Source organism: Microtus oregoni, unplaced genomic scaffold, assembly GCF_018167655.1.
Source record: "Microtus oregoni isolate MIOR12 unplaced genomic scaffold, Mior012 000017F_ref0000208, whole genome shotgun sequence".
NCBI lineage: Eukaryota > Metazoa > Chordata > Mammalia > Rodentia > Cricetidae > Microtus > Microtus oregoni.
In genome coordinates this window covers 5,968,427-5,983,164 of record NW_024543076.1, presented here as the reverse complement: position 1 = coordinate 5,983,164, position 14,738 = coordinate 5,968,427, and the positions used below count along the sequence as shown (strand labels likewise).

Here is a 14,738-nt window from a genome sequence, read left to right as displayed (position 1 = left end):
CCAAGCAGCTTTATTGGAAGCCCTGCAGTCTAGCCAGGGAGAGGCTGTGCTCTCGCCACACAAACCCGCACATTCATATTGATGCTCTAGGCACAGCCCTGGCTGGGTTAGGTCTGGAGCAGAGCATCAGGAGGCCTGGTCCTCTCTTCTGGGCCTTGGTTCCTTGAGCCAGTGTGATTCAGATCCCTTTGCTCAAGACACAGGGCTCCTTCTGGTGCCGTCATGGTTAACTGCTGCTGTGTTTGCTCTAACGGAGGAAGGAGAAGCAGGGTCATGGGCTGGAATCTTGGACAGGGGTTGGAGGATGGAGGCGGGGCTGAGGAGGGTCAGGCTTGCCTTAGACTTCTTCAGTCTTCGGATGATGCGTTCCACCCAAGGCTGGTCTGGGGGTGCGCAGAGTTGGTAGCCCCTCAGTGTGGTGAACCTGCAGCCAGAGGTCAGAGGGAGTGAAGGCCTGTAACTCAGTTTCCTAGAAGGCTCTAGAATGAGGGGCAGAGGCTCGGAGGTCATGTGTGGGGACCTGCTTCTGGAACTTTATTGCAAGGTTGCCTCGGCCATGGGTCCAGGGATAAGGCTGACGGGGAGATGGGCTAGACATTCTTCCCACAACTCACACAACAGCAGGCACCCTGCAGCCATCCTTCATAAGAAGGTAGCGGAAGGCTTTCACGACGTTCCCAGGGATGGGGCGCTGGGTCACCGACAGACAGCAGTCTTCCGCATCGTTAGCACCCCCAAGAGCTGGGGCTGAGATAGGAGAAAGAAGGGGAGAAGACATGCAGGCCATGAGGAAGGAAGGCCACAGCCCTAAGTGACTTCAGCAGCGTCTCTGTGTGAGAGGGAACCGGACCTGGTACGCAGCCACCGTGTGCCACTGTGGCCCTGGCAGCTGCTGGACGTATCGTAGTCAGCTAAGGCATTTAATAAACAACCATTTCTGTATGTCTTCTTGCTGCCCTGGCCACACAACCTCTCCTAGATTTTCTCCATTTTCACCATGTTTCAGAAAATAGAGAGTTAATGGTAGTCACAGTGCCGGGACAGGGGACGCTTGCCCCAGCTGAGGGCCTTTGCAGTTGTATGAACTACTACATAGCCAGCAGATGGCTGTCGCACTGAGGAGGCCCGGCTATTAGGGAGACTGAGACAAAAGGATCAATCGCTTGAGCCCAGGACTTTAAAGCCAGCCTGGGTAACACCAACAGACCCTATCTCAAAAACCAAACCAAACCACCAAACAAGGCCCCTAAAAAGAAACAACCAGAAGGGAACAGGTTGTTAAGCACACCTGCTTCAGTGTTTCTCATTCTCTCAAACTGAAGCAGATACACAGCAAAGCTCTAACCCACAACCCCGGCAGTGGGATCAAAACTAGGGCTTCAGACACGACACACACACTCCAACTTAGTTATGCTCATAGGTTCCTTCTGCTGCCTGGAAACGGAGATTATCATATCAGGACATGATGCCTGCAGAGAGATGGGCAGCTATAGGCCCCAGGATATGCCAAGACTGGAGCCACATTGGAACTCAGGGATACAGGCACCCTCGTTCTGACAGGCACACACAGAAGACACAGGGAACCCCTAGATTCACTGACATGAACTTGTAGGGTCTTTCATGAGCATCATAACAGTCTGAGATTGAGACATTACCCACAAGCCATTGTGTGTCCCCCCCTCCACACACACACCTTAGTTATCTCCTCAGCCTTACCTGGGAAGGTCCCGAGAACCAACAGGCTGAAGACCAGCAGTGGGGCCACACGGGGTGCCATGGTGGGTGAACTGAGGCAGGCCACAGAGAGTGCGTAAGCGTGAGAGTTCTTGGGTGTGTGCAGGAATCTGTGAGAGGCTGAAGCACTGCCGGGTGTGCAGGGGAGTTATCGGAAGCACTTGGGTGCCCTGGTGTGGTTTGAGAGGATTCAGAGGCAAGAGGATGTGAGGCCGTGTGAGGCCCTGTGAGCCCTAGAGAGCCTGTACGAGCCTCTTTGAGCCAGTAAGAGACTGCTCCAATTTATGCCCTTGATATTTCTTTCACTTTCTGTCCAAAAATTCCCTTTGGGTCTTCCCGTTTATCCCCCTCTGCCCCCTTTCTTTTGGCAAAACATGACCTTGGCTTCCTTCTTCCCCCACTCAGTGGCTTCCCCTTTGCTTTCTTTGGCTTTAGCTCTGAGAACTTCAACAGTCTGGGCAAAAAAATAAAAATAAAAAAATAAAAAAACGAAAAGCCCTGTGTCCTGTCGGCTCCAGGGAGAGGGTGTGTGCTGTCCTCTGATAGTGCCACTGGCATTGTCTGCTTAGGCCTGGGCATCAGAAGCGCTGTTAGGGCAGAGTAGTTAGGGCCGAGTTGGGAAGTGGAGCTGGAAGGGAAGGTTCCTGAGGACAAGGCCCAGGACCCTGATCCTACATCCTGAGCCCCTGCATCCCAACCATCTGAGCATCCCAACCACCTGAGCCCATTTCCTCAAATCTAGTGCCTAGGTCAGAGGAACAGCTGGAAGGAGCCTGGACCGGAACAGCCCCTGCCATCTTTTCCCTTCTCAATCCTGGGAACCAAGAGGGGATTTCTAAGGAGAGGGGCTGGCCAGCTCCTTCTGAGACAAACCCCTAAATTTCAAGGAATTGACAGATGAAGAAATGATTTCCCACCCTTGAGAGAGAGATGAGACGACCTCAGAAGAATAGCTAATATGGGTGCCCATTCAGCCCTCTGGACCCCAGCTCTGGGCCCTCCACACGTGTGTGTTGTATAGAAACATGTGTCTTTGTGTGCATGCCCATGTAGAGGCCAGAGGCTGATACCTGGTGTCTTCTAAAATAAGTGCCCTTTCCCCACCCTATGTCTAAACATCTAAATAAACCGACCTTAAAGAAACACCTTACATTTGCATTTACACAAGAAAATAATTCAGCACACACTTTTATTTTGCTTAAGTTTGAAGCTTTGCTTAATATTTGACCATCATTGTAAATTACATCTTTTAAAGAATGTAACCAAAGAGCAGAGTGGTGGCGGCGCATGCCTGTAATCCCAGCACTCAGGAGGCAGAGGCAGGCACACACTGGAGAGACACTAAAGAGTGACTTTCCAAAGCCAACACCCCTTTGGATGTGTTCTGTTCTTCTCCCTGTAACTCTGATGACAATAGCAGCAAGAAGCTTGTCAGGCAGCTATGGCGGGGCCAGAGAAATGAGCATGTCTGCTCCATTTCTCCACAGCCAGCTCTGTCTTGGCCAGAAGTCAGAAATGTCCTTAGAAATGTCTAAGGATACTGGTCCGTGCTCTGGTGATGTGGGAGTGTCATATATCAATCTGTTGATTTCATTGGTTAAGCAATAAAGAAACTGCTTGGCTGGCCCTCATAGGTTAAAACATAGGTAGGCGGAGTAAACAGAACAGAATGCTGGGAGAAAGAAGCTGAGTCAAGGAGTCTCCATGATTCTCCCATTCCAGGCAGACGCAGGTTATGGGCTACACAGATTATAAGAAATGGGCTAGTCCAGGTGTGAGAGCTAGCCTAGAAAAGGCTAGATAGAAATGGGCCAAGCGGTGTTTAAAAGAATACAGTTTTCCGTGTAATTATTTCGGGTAAAGCTAGCCAGGTGGCGGGACACAGCCCTGCTGCTCCTACTACTACATTGTGGCGCCCAGACGTGATGGGCTAAATCCACTTAAAAACCTGAGAAGGCTTAAAAATAAGGGAGAGAGAATTTAACACAGAGTTTTGCTGTTTGTTGGTGGCGTGCTGTAGAGAGATTTCCTGATTCGGCAACAGCAGCAGAAAAAATGCTGTGTCATTTTAAAGCACAGCTTCTTGGGGCTGTGCTGCCAGCGTGAACTCTGGCTTTAAAGCATTTCAATGGCTTTTATGGGACTGGATGTTTGTGTTCCCGCTTGGGATTGGAAGGAGAGTGCTCTGAGACCCTGCAGATGGCTCAGCGCTCCCCAACTGCACCTGGGCAGATGGCCGAATCAGGCTTAGGCAGGCGGGAGAGCATGGCGGATTAGGACTGCGCAGTGCTCTGCGTGTCAGATTTGGATGTAACTTGGATGAAAAGAATTTCTGTGCTGCACGCTCAGTCTCAGAATTAAAGTGCTGAGTGCCGCTCCTACCTGGCGGCCCCAGAGCTAGCACAAAATGGTATGTCCTCCATTTTGAAATTTTCCTGACTCAGCAGCAGGAAAAAACTGGCTGTTTTAAAATGCCGACTTTCTGGGCTGTGCCGCCATTGCGATCTGTCTCCTGCGGGAGACAGAGCTTTTGAATGGAGCATTTGGAGTAAAGTGCTATGATTTGTTTGATGGCAACTAGACTGCTGTGTGCCTAAAAGGGGGACATTGCGTGCTGCAGCTAAGCAGCTCCGCCAAGCTAATGGTGCAATGTGCAAGGATCAGAGGCACCAGCGGCTCCGCCATGTTGGACTGGGCAGAGGCAGCAGGCAGTGCCTGTTTTTGACCTAGGAATGTCACAGCTTAGATTCTTAAGCGCCTAGTGATTTAAAGGCGCAAATCAAAAGTGCTCCTGGATAGTAAAAAAAATGCAGATTCACAATAGGACAGATTCAGACCACTAAATGAGTCACACTGTTGGATGAATGTACGTAGGCTTGAGAGAGAGAAGAAAAAGAATATAGAAAATAAAATTAATGGTTTTAAAAAAAAGGTAAAGTCTTTAAAGAGACAGAGTACAGATAGTTAAGAGATTAAAAGAAATAAAGAAAAATAAGCCACGTAAAAATGGAAAATTCACAGAGAGTCTGGATTATGTACATTGTGTTTTCTTTAAAATTTTTGACTGTGAAGGAGCTAAGTACAGAGAGACATTTAATTATATGGACTGCCAAGTGTAACCAGAACAGATATCATGAGGGTATGACTTCAAAATTTGGGTCTAAGGATATGATGCTTTGGAGAGGGTCTTCTTTTGTTTTCACAGAGGACCAGACCCTGTGGATTGCATCTATCCTGATATGGTATGATAGACCACGACCTCCTGAAAAGTTCCTGTGAACACCCTCAAAAAATTACTTCACTCAACTGCCAACTGAGATAAACCTGGCACACAGGTTACACCCTAAATGATCTGACTAACAGCGCCCCCATTCATCAGGAAGCAGTTTGGAGAGAAAAAACTGCGCCCATGTTCCCAAAATATTGTTTATAAATGTTCTTTTACATTTAAAGGGGGAAATGATATAGATATGAATAATTTGCATTGGTATGGATTTTTTTTTAAAGATTTATTTATTTATTATGTATACAACATTCTGCCTCAATGTATGCCCGCGCGCCTGAGGAGGGTGCCAGATCTCAGTACAGATGGTTGTGAGCCACCATGTGGTTGCTGGGAATTGAACTCAGGACCTCTGAAAGCGTAGCCAGTGCTCTTAACCACTGAGCCATCTCTCCAGCCCCCATTGGTATGGATTTTAAGGGCAATTTTGTTATATGTATATGTATTTCTGATATTGATTAAGGTATTGTGATTGTGTAGTTCATTTTTAAAATGTAATGTATAATTAGGAAATAAAGGTTGTTGATGGATAATCACAAATAATAGTCAAGTTTGTAGTCATGTTACTTAGATTTTCTAGATATATAGAGATATATTTCAGTTAGATAGGCATTCTTCATATCTTTCAAAGACTGCAGAATATGGCATTTTAAATGTTTTAATAACTTAGGGCTTTTCATGACAATGAGACACGTCTGCTCCTGGCAGCACCAATCTACTTCAAGAGGAAGATGGGCATCGAAGAGGCTCGTTATGGAGTTTGATAGCCATTTGGGCAAGAAACTGCTCTTGCCTGGACTGTTACATAAACTGGACACAAAGAACCTGCAGAGAGAGGACTGCTGAACTTGCCTAAAGGTGAGATGGTCTTTCGGGGTTCCTGACTCATGAAAGAGTCTGCGAGACATTCTATAGGACACAGCAGAAAGTGACTGAACTGTCTTTGTAAATTCCTGCTTCATGGAAATGTCTGCTGGATGCTATGGGCCTGTAGGCCGAAGATGAATGCCCAAACGGTACAGAGGAACTTTGGGTGACTGTACAGGCAGTGAGATGTCTCTGTCATTTCTAGAGTTTGAAGTTTCTTATTTCTTGTTTACTTAGGTAATATTATATCCTTCTGGAGTCTTTGATAGAGTTGAAGAATGGATAGGTAGTTATAGTTTTCCATTGTTATGATAAAAGATAAAATAGATATAAATATTGTACTGTGATTCTTGCTTAATAACTGTTTTGCTATATGTAATCTTACTATGTTAAAATGAAAGCCTTTCTTTTTTGTTTAAACAGAAAAAGGGGAAGTGATGTGGGAATGTCATATATCAATCTGTTGATTTCATTGGTTAAGCAATAAAGAAACTGCTTGGCTGGCCCTCATAGGTTAAAACATAGGTAGGTGGAGTAAACAGAACAGAATGCTGGGAGAAAGAAGCTGAGTCAAGGAGTCTCCATGATTCTCCCATTCCAGGCAGACGCAGGTTATGGGCTACACAGATTATAAGAAATGGGCTAGTCCAGGTGCGAGAGCTAGCCTAGAAGAGGCTAGATAGAAATGGGCCAAGCGGTGTTTAAAAGAATACAGTTTTCCGTGTAATTATTTCGGGTAAAGCTAGCCAGGTGGCGGGACACAGCCCTGCCGCTCCTACTACAACACTCTGGTTTCTTGTTATCCATCCTTCCCTTTACATAGCAACCTAATGGCTATAACTGGCTGGATTCCATTCATAATCAGAGACTTCATTGGCTTTGAATCTGTCTCCAAAACCACAAGGATGCAGAGGTGCATGGTCATCCACCATCAGTCCAGGTAGACCAGATGGCCAACCGACTTACGTCCCTATGCCTCTAGCCAGTAAAGTCTCATTAACCCTTAGCCAAAGACCCTCGGTGTTGACCCCTTCCTGGAGACCCTCCTGTGCACTGGAGCGCTGCCTGTTTCCATCCCCTTAGATAACACTCCTTTCAGAAACACTCACCATTTGTTTTCTGTGTCATCCATTCTTCTAGTTCTTGAGAACAAGGACCCAGAAGCTTTGGTGGCTATTGAAGGTCAGGAACTCTTGTCCCCGGAGTTGTGCTCACCCTAGGTGAGAAAACCTTTGCCACAAGCACAGACTCTCTGCTTTTTCCATCTCAGTCCTTTGTCTAAATCCTTAATAAGCTCTGATTTTTACATCACTCAGCCATCCTGAAATCCCTTGTACATTCAAACATCAGCTCTGCCTGAGTGGAGGTCCCTGTGGCTGTGCAGAGCTGTGACCTCCTGCTGCCACCGATGACATCATCTATGTCCTCTCATTCACTTCAGTTCCGACACTACTGAATGGAAGACAGCGACATTCCATTAGCCGGAGGACTCAGTCCCCGAAGATTGCTTCTAGATTCAGATGCCTGTGACAAGCACGGGTTGCGACTTGTGCTTCTGACCTACGGTTCCCATGATCTTTTCATCAGTTCAGGGCTGCAAGACTGACCCAGTACTGCCACCAACTGCCTGGGGTAGGAAGAGTCTCCTTATGTGGTGACCAGAGGCCACTCAAGTGCTGAGTAGTGAGTAGAGAGTGGGAAATATTTGATCTCCTTATATCCTTACAGTGAGCCACCTCTTTTCTGTCAGAATCTCCAGGGACGTTGTAAACTTTACCAGAAGAGATCCTAGAAAGTAGATCCCCAGAATGGAATGCTGGGGTTGGGTTGCTTGTATATTTAAGTACATAGACAATCTCTATTCATGAACAAAGAGGACCCAGGAAATCGGTAGGACACAAGAGTGTCACAAGCACCAGCGAGGAGACACAGGATGGGACTTGTCAGGACCCCAGTTTGGCCCCCTCTTCTCCCCAGTCTTTGCACTCCCTCTTGAAGTCCCAGGAGACAGAGTGTAGCAGAAAGGCAGAGGTTATTTACAAGTAAAATACACACTCAGTGGGAAGAACCGACAGTGGCCAGAGAAACCGTTGCTGCTGTCTACGTTCTAGGCAGGTTACTCTACTTCCAATAGTCTCTAAAACAAGCAGCTCTCCTAAGGTACTTTGTCCTGTCTACGCGACTGGAAGACCTGCTTGTTCTTTATCAGGAAGCCTCTTGCCATGTAGTCCTCCTTCTTGTAAGACTCAGGGCTTCTAGAGCCTGGTTTAGATATATTTCCACTGATGATATTTTAATCAGTTCAAGATGTCTTATCTCCTTTCAGGGCCAGAGATATGAGTTAGGTCTAATTCTTCTGAATGATACTTAAAGTCCTCCTTGGTTTCGTAGACTGTTGCCTATGAAGGAAGGATCCAGCGCTAATTTCCTCTAAGCCCGCTAATGTGTAACTAAGAACCTAAGACAAGGTTAGAAGATAAGACATTAGGCGATAGAGACCCTGAGGTACTTAACTGCCGGACTACAAGTGATGATGGCTTGCACATATCATTAGGTGGGTGGCTTGTTTCTGATTGTGTTGACAAAATTATGATTAAAAAAAGGACCAGGTTAAGAGAGCATAAAGTGGATTTTCCCTTTTCTCCTTCCTTCTTCCCTCCCTTCCTTCCTTCTTTTCTCTTTTTCTTTTTATTTATTTATTTATTTATTAAAGATTTCTGCCTCCTCCCTGCCACCGCCTCCCATTTCCCTCCCCCTCCCCCAATGAACTCCCCCTCCCTCATCAGCCCGAAGAGCAGTCAGGGTTCCCTGCCCTGTGGGAAGTCCAAGGACCTCCCACCTCCTTCCAGGTCTAGTAAGGTGAGCATCCAAACAGCCTAGGCTCCCACAAAGCCAGTACGTGCAGTAGGATCAAAAACCCATTGCCATTGTTCTTGACTTCTCAGTAGTCCTCATTGTCTGCTATGTTCAGCGAGTCCGGTTTTATCCCATGCTTTTTCAGACCTGGATGGGCTTGCCTTCAAGAGTGAGGGCAAGCAGGCGAAAGAGCAAAGTTTCCTTCTTCCGTATTCTTCTATCTGGGCTGTTCCCAGAAGGTGCTGCCTAGACTTGGGATGGGTCTTCCTGCTTCAAATAATCTGATCAAGAGAGTCCTTCACACGAGTGCCCGGAAGCTTGGATTTTTGTTGACTGTAGACGTAGCTAAGCTGACAAGAGGTTAAGCATCACAAGGATGGCTCATAAATGTGAGGCCAGCCTGGACTACATAGTGAAATTCCAGGTCAGCCAGGCTGCAGAATAAGACTCATCTCAAAAACACCCAGAAACTGGGCTGGAGAAATGGCTCATTGTTTACGAGTGAATGCCGTTGTCGCAGAGAACCTGAGTTTGGGTTCCCTGTACCCACACTGGGAAGCGCATGACCACCTGTAACCTAAGCTGGGGGGGGGGGCTGATGCCCTCTTGTGGCCTCTGAAGGCATTTGCACACACATGCATGCACACAAACACACAAAAACCAATCAAACAAATCAAGTCAAGCCAAATAGAGCAGCCCTTTGCCCCAGGGCCCTGGTAGGAAACTCAGACAGTGCCCCAGTGACAATGCCACCTCAGCGTGTTGCTGTCTACACTAGAAGCACAGCACCTAGCTGGATGAGCACACCGTATGCACTATTGAATGGGCACTACATGTAGAAGAACAGACCTCTGATGTTCCAGAAGCCAAGGGGGAAAGCATGGGAGGTGGTTTAGCTTGTTAGTTTTTGCTTCTTTCTCTGATTACACGGCTTCATGGAGACGTTCTCTAGAGTTGAGGAAGGGAGGGAAACAAGTGATCTTGACTTTCAGGTGATTTTTAAGGTTTACTGGCATGAGGGAAAGAGGGGCTTGCAGCTCTCGGGGTGGCCTGCAAGATGATGAAGAAGCGATGTCCTTTTATTAGCAGAATTTCAGGCAGTACACCGAGTGTCTACTTTGTCGAGCAGGGAAGACGCAAAGTTTGAAACTATGCTAATTCATGTGCAGTGGCTGCCTGCCCTCACCTCTGCAAATGGTCGGGTCGAGAATCCCTCCTTACTAAGCCCTTTGGAGTGTGAATTTGCCTCCTGCTGAGGTCCTAAGCTGCACAATAGTATAGTGCAAAGCTGGTGTGGAGGTTCAGTTGTTTCATTACCATTTGCCTTGAGTGTTGGGGATGACCCCAAGAATCGGCAGGAAAGAGTGCAATAATGGGAGAATCATATACAGGGCATTTGTGCCACATTCACTCAGTGAGGTTACAGTGAGTTCTCGGTGCCAGGCTGTCCCCAGCCCTGGGAAACAGCAGCAAACAGAACAGAAACGTTCCTTCTGCTGCAGAATTTTTATTCCAATGAAGGAGACAGACCGCAAACAAACAACAAAAATCTATAGTCAGGTGACAACTGCCAAGAAGGAAAATAGAGAAGGCAAGAGTCAGGGCTGGAGAGATGGCTCAGTGTTAAGAGCACTTGCTGCTCTCGCAGAGGACCTGGGTTCAGGTCCCAACACTCACATCGGGTGGTTCACAACTGCCTATGACTCCAGCTCCAGGGTTTCTGACATCCTCTTCGGGCTTTCTCAGGCAGCTTCACATGTATGCACACACACATATGCAGACATTCAAATAAAAATAATAGAAAAAGAAGGCAAGAGGCTAGATGCACATATGTGTCTTGAATTCCAGCTTTTTAATTCTAGTAACAGGCAGGTGGATCTACTTCCAAAACAATCAGGGCTACATGATGAGACCCCATTTAAAAGAAAGAGAGAAAGAAAGAAAGTAAGGAAGGAAGGAAGAAAAGAAGAAAGAAAGAAAGAAAGAGAAATAAGTAAGAAAAAAGAGAGAAAGAGCGAGCCACACAGAGCTCCAGGGAAAATATTCTCTGTAGAAAAAACAGCGGAGTCAACAACCATGAAGTGAAAGTGTGAGGAATAGCCTAGAGGTGCAAGGGGCAGAGCAGTGGGAGGCAGACATAAGGGATGACTCTTGGAAGAAGGGACCGCTTGTTGGTTCCCAGCCGCCCAACCAGCTTAGACCCGAAATAATCACACAGAAACTATATTAATTAAATCACTGCTTGTCCCATTAGCTTTAACTTCTTATTGGCTAATCTCTTGCATATTAATTTAACCCATTTCTATTAATCTGTGTATTGCCACGAGGCTGTGGCTTACCGGCTAAAGTTTTGGCATGTCTGACTCTGGCAGCTCCAAATGTCCCTCTGACTCCGCCTTCTTCCTCCCATGCTATAGGCCAAGCCAGTTCTTTATTCATTAACCAATAAAAGCAACACATAGACAGAAGGACCTCCCACACTGATGAGAGTGCACGGCTCTCAGCATGGTAGGTTTCTACTTTACTGGGTGACCCAAGGGGACATTAGAGGGATGAACAGAGCCAAACGTGACCTGACTTAATATCTTAAAGATTCCCCATTACTGTGAAATGTAAGCTGGACCAAAGAGTGAGGATGGGGGCAGGGAGTTGGGGCTACAGGCTAATGCAGTAATCCAGGGGGGCAGAAGATGGTGCTTGGAGCTGGTGAGAGGTGCTGAGATTCAGGAAAATGTAGAACCAGTGGGCTGGTGCTATGCAGAGGAGATGAGAGCGAGCGGAGGCAAGAATACCACACGGGCTTGAAGAAAATGGGTGGAACAGTCATCAAGCTGTGGATGACTGCAGAGAAATGGGTCCGCGGGGAGACCACGAGCTTGATTTTGACTTAGGTTGAAGCTGCATATTGGATACATAAATGGAAATGCTAAGTAGGTAGCCGGCATGAGCCTGGATTTCAGGGGGAAGATGCTAGCTGAAGAAGTGCATTTGGAAGCATATGGGTGGTATTTAAGGCCAAGAGGGGGAGTGTAGGAAGAAGAGGTCCCATGTTCCAAGTCTCGAGGCTTGTGCATTAAAAAGCCAGGGGTGGGGAAAAGCAGAGCAATAGTTCTCCTGGTATAGTGCTGGCTGTGCCAGTCTGAAGATCTCTGTTTGGATCCCAGCACCCACCCGAAAGCCAGGCATGGCAGTAAGGCAGAGATGGGTGAATCCTTTGAGCTTTCTGGTCAGCCAGTCTAGCCCAGCCAGTGAATCTCAGGGTTAGTGGAAGACCGTGTTTCAAAAAATAAGGTGGAGGACTGGAGAGGTGGCTTAGTGGGTTTGAGTGTTTGCTGCTGTTGTAGAGAACTGGAATCAGTTCCCTGCGCTCATACTGGGCGGCTCACAACTGCCTGCAACGCCAGATCTAGGCTATCTGACACCGCCTAGCTTCCTTGGGTACTACTTACATGCACACACACCTCTGACTCACACGCACACACACACACACACACACTGACATATGGTAGAGAGTGGCTGAAGAAGATAGTCAATACTGACTTCTGACTTCCACGCACACGTATACAAGCACACATACACCCAAGTGACATGCGCAAATGCACACACACACACACACACACACACACACACACGATTGGAGCGGTGAAGAGAAATCAGGGAAGGAGGGGACAAATGAGGTGTTAGGAAAGTGCCTGCTGGTCTAGTATGGGAATTGTGGGCATTGTGATGGTTAATCTTGGCTGGGTGTGGTTAGAGAAGACCCACTCAAAATGTGCGCAGGGGCAGCTTCTTCTGTAGGTGGGCCAGATCCGAGGAGGCCCCTGGGAAAAGCTTTGCTCTTTTCCGGCTCGCCTTAAGCATGCCTTACGCTGCTAAGTTCACCTATCTCTGTCGCTGCTCCTGCCATATTTAGCTGCTGCAAGAGAACTGAGCTGCTTCAGTCTTCCAATACCGGAAGACTAGCCGCTGTCTAGGAATCCTCCCTCTCCCCGGCCTTCATTGCCGGACCTGACCGGGACTGCAGACATGAGGCTGAGCAGTTTATCTGTTTCTCAGTCTTTGCCGTGTAAGGACAGCATTGTTGAGCTACCCAGACCATCTCAGGCAAGCCCTTCTAGTGATCCCCTTCTAATAGATATTAGCGGCTTTCCGTCATTCACACCCAGCCATTGGTTTAGATTTCGTTGAGAGTAGGGGTGGGGATGGGGATGGAGGCCTGCAGTACACGGAGGACGGTGCGAAAGGTTTCCGACTACATGCCTGGTGCCCACGGTCTCACTCAGTTCAGCCTCCACTAGGCTAAACTGCCTTTGTGGGGCTCCGAGTTCAGTGTAAACGCAGGGAAGGTTGTCCCCGATTATTAGGACACCTCAGGTGGGCTTAGCTCAGTTTGACTTCATACTCCACCAAGGAACCTACATCGTCTTCATGTACTCTAGACTGACCAAATCCTTGTGCCAGAGATGGGAGGACAGGACGAGAGGACTTTTGCCATTGGGATAAGGGACTCTCCATCCCCACTTTAAAGTCAATCAAGTTTGTTGTGGAAGTAGGGATGCAAGAGGGTGAACGGTAGAGGACCCAGGCTGAATGTCTGAATGAGTGTGTGTCGTGGAATTGTGTCACTATCTGTGTGCAATTAGCGTGCGCATGAGGTGCAGTTGTGCCCGTTGATGTGCCCAGAATGTCTCTACTCCCAGGCCTGCAGATGGCGCCTGGAGCCTGGAAAGCAAGGCTCGGCCCAGGCGTTTAGTTCTGAGGTTGCGCAGGAGTTAGCAGAATGTCCTTTGTCCCTTCCCAGTACGCCGGAGACAGGGTGAGGGTAGGACATTCCGGCGATCCAAGGCAGCGTGGGCTCCTGTCCTGCAAGTTCTAGGCCCAGATCCCCAACCCAGGCCATTAAGGTCCTCAGACATTCAACCCCGCGAAAGGGTGGCAGTGTGTAGAAGGCGTTTATCTCAAAGATGCCCACGCAAACAGCCCAATGTACCCGAACCAGTGGTACCAAATGTTGAAGATACGGAATAACTGATGTTTGACTTAAAGGCTGAAGGAAGTTCACATCACCCTCAGCGCTTTCCTTCTCGACTTAAGTTCCTAAATTACTCAGCAGCAGAGCCCGCTCTAAGCAAAGGTTTCTTTATTCCCCAGAGGTTTCTTGAGAGACTAAACGCCGCTTCTGTACCTAATGAAAGACTTGAACCCTACTAGCGGGAAAGAAATTTGTCCCATTCTTAAATGGATACAGATAAATGATAAACATTTGATTTAACAGTAACGCATCGAGTAATAAAAACAAATTAAAAATACGGTTTTAAATCGGATGAAGCAAGGATGAGGCGCGCAATCCAGGGCTGTTTTGACTTTAGCCGTCCTAGGACCGCGGCGATGATGCTGCCCCCTGGTGGCTGAGCTAACGATGTGTCCCTCCCTTCTCCTGCGGCAGGCAATGTCCAGAACAGAAACAGGTGTTCACAAGAGATGTATCCACTTAAGTCTCTTAATCCTGGGCTGAATTATGTCAGTACACTAGTGTCATGATCAGTGTACCTAAAGCAAAAATTAGAAGTATCAACATAGTTGTTCTGGAGTGTTTTAGTTTGCCACCAAGGGAGAAACAGTAATCTTGAAGAAAGTAAATGTTTAGATAACAATCTCTGTACCTGGAGAGATGGTCTAGGTTTCAGAAGCTCTGGCTGCTCCATCAGAGGACCTGAGCTGGGTTTCCCGAATCCCCATGATGGTGAAGGGCAGACCCCCAACCACCTGTAACTCTAGCTTCATGGCATTCTGCCCCTTTAGCTTCTGAAGGCATACGCCATAGTCACAAAATAGACAAATAAAAATATACTATAGAAGTGTGAAATTGAGGCTAGCTAGGTATCATGGACTGGTGGTGGTTAAGAAACCTCGCTTCTGGGGCTGGAGAGATGCCTCAGAGGTTAAGGGCATTGGCCGCTCTACCAGAGAACCCACGTTCAATTCCCAGCACTCTCAT

The 14,738-nt window shown here is 47.6% G+C and overlaps 1 protein-coding gene across 1 annotated transcript; it reads right to left on the bottom strand.

Moving 5' to 3' along the window:
* Ccl19 (C-C motif chemokine ligand 19) lies at positions 1–1,965 on the bottom strand. Its single transcript, XM_041667903.1, has 4 exons — positions 1,717–1,965; positions 615–747; positions 337–424; positions 1–247 (listed from the first exon to the last, which is right to left on the bottom strand). Exons 1-4 carry the CDS (start codon positions 1,775–1,777, stop codon positions 227–229), a joined length of 303 nt encoding a protein of 100 aa, XP_041523837.1. The 5' UTR covers positions 1,778–1,965; the 3' UTR covers positions 1–226.
* Positions 1,966–14,738: the final 12,773 nt, after the last annotated feature.

Coding starts and splice junctions, on each gene's coding strand:
- Ccl19 (XM_041667903.1), bottom strand. CDS start 1,777: ATGGCACCCCGTGTGGCCCCACTGCTGGTCTTCAGCCTGTTGGTTCTC. Junction 425..614: donor TGCAGGGTGCCTGCTGTTGT/GTGAGTTGTGGG, acceptor CTCTGGCTGCAG/GTTCACCACACTGAGGGGCT. Junction 248..336: donor GAAGACTGAAGAAGTCTAAG/GCAAGCCTGACC, acceptor TTCCTCCGTTAG/AGCAAACACAGCAGCAGTTA.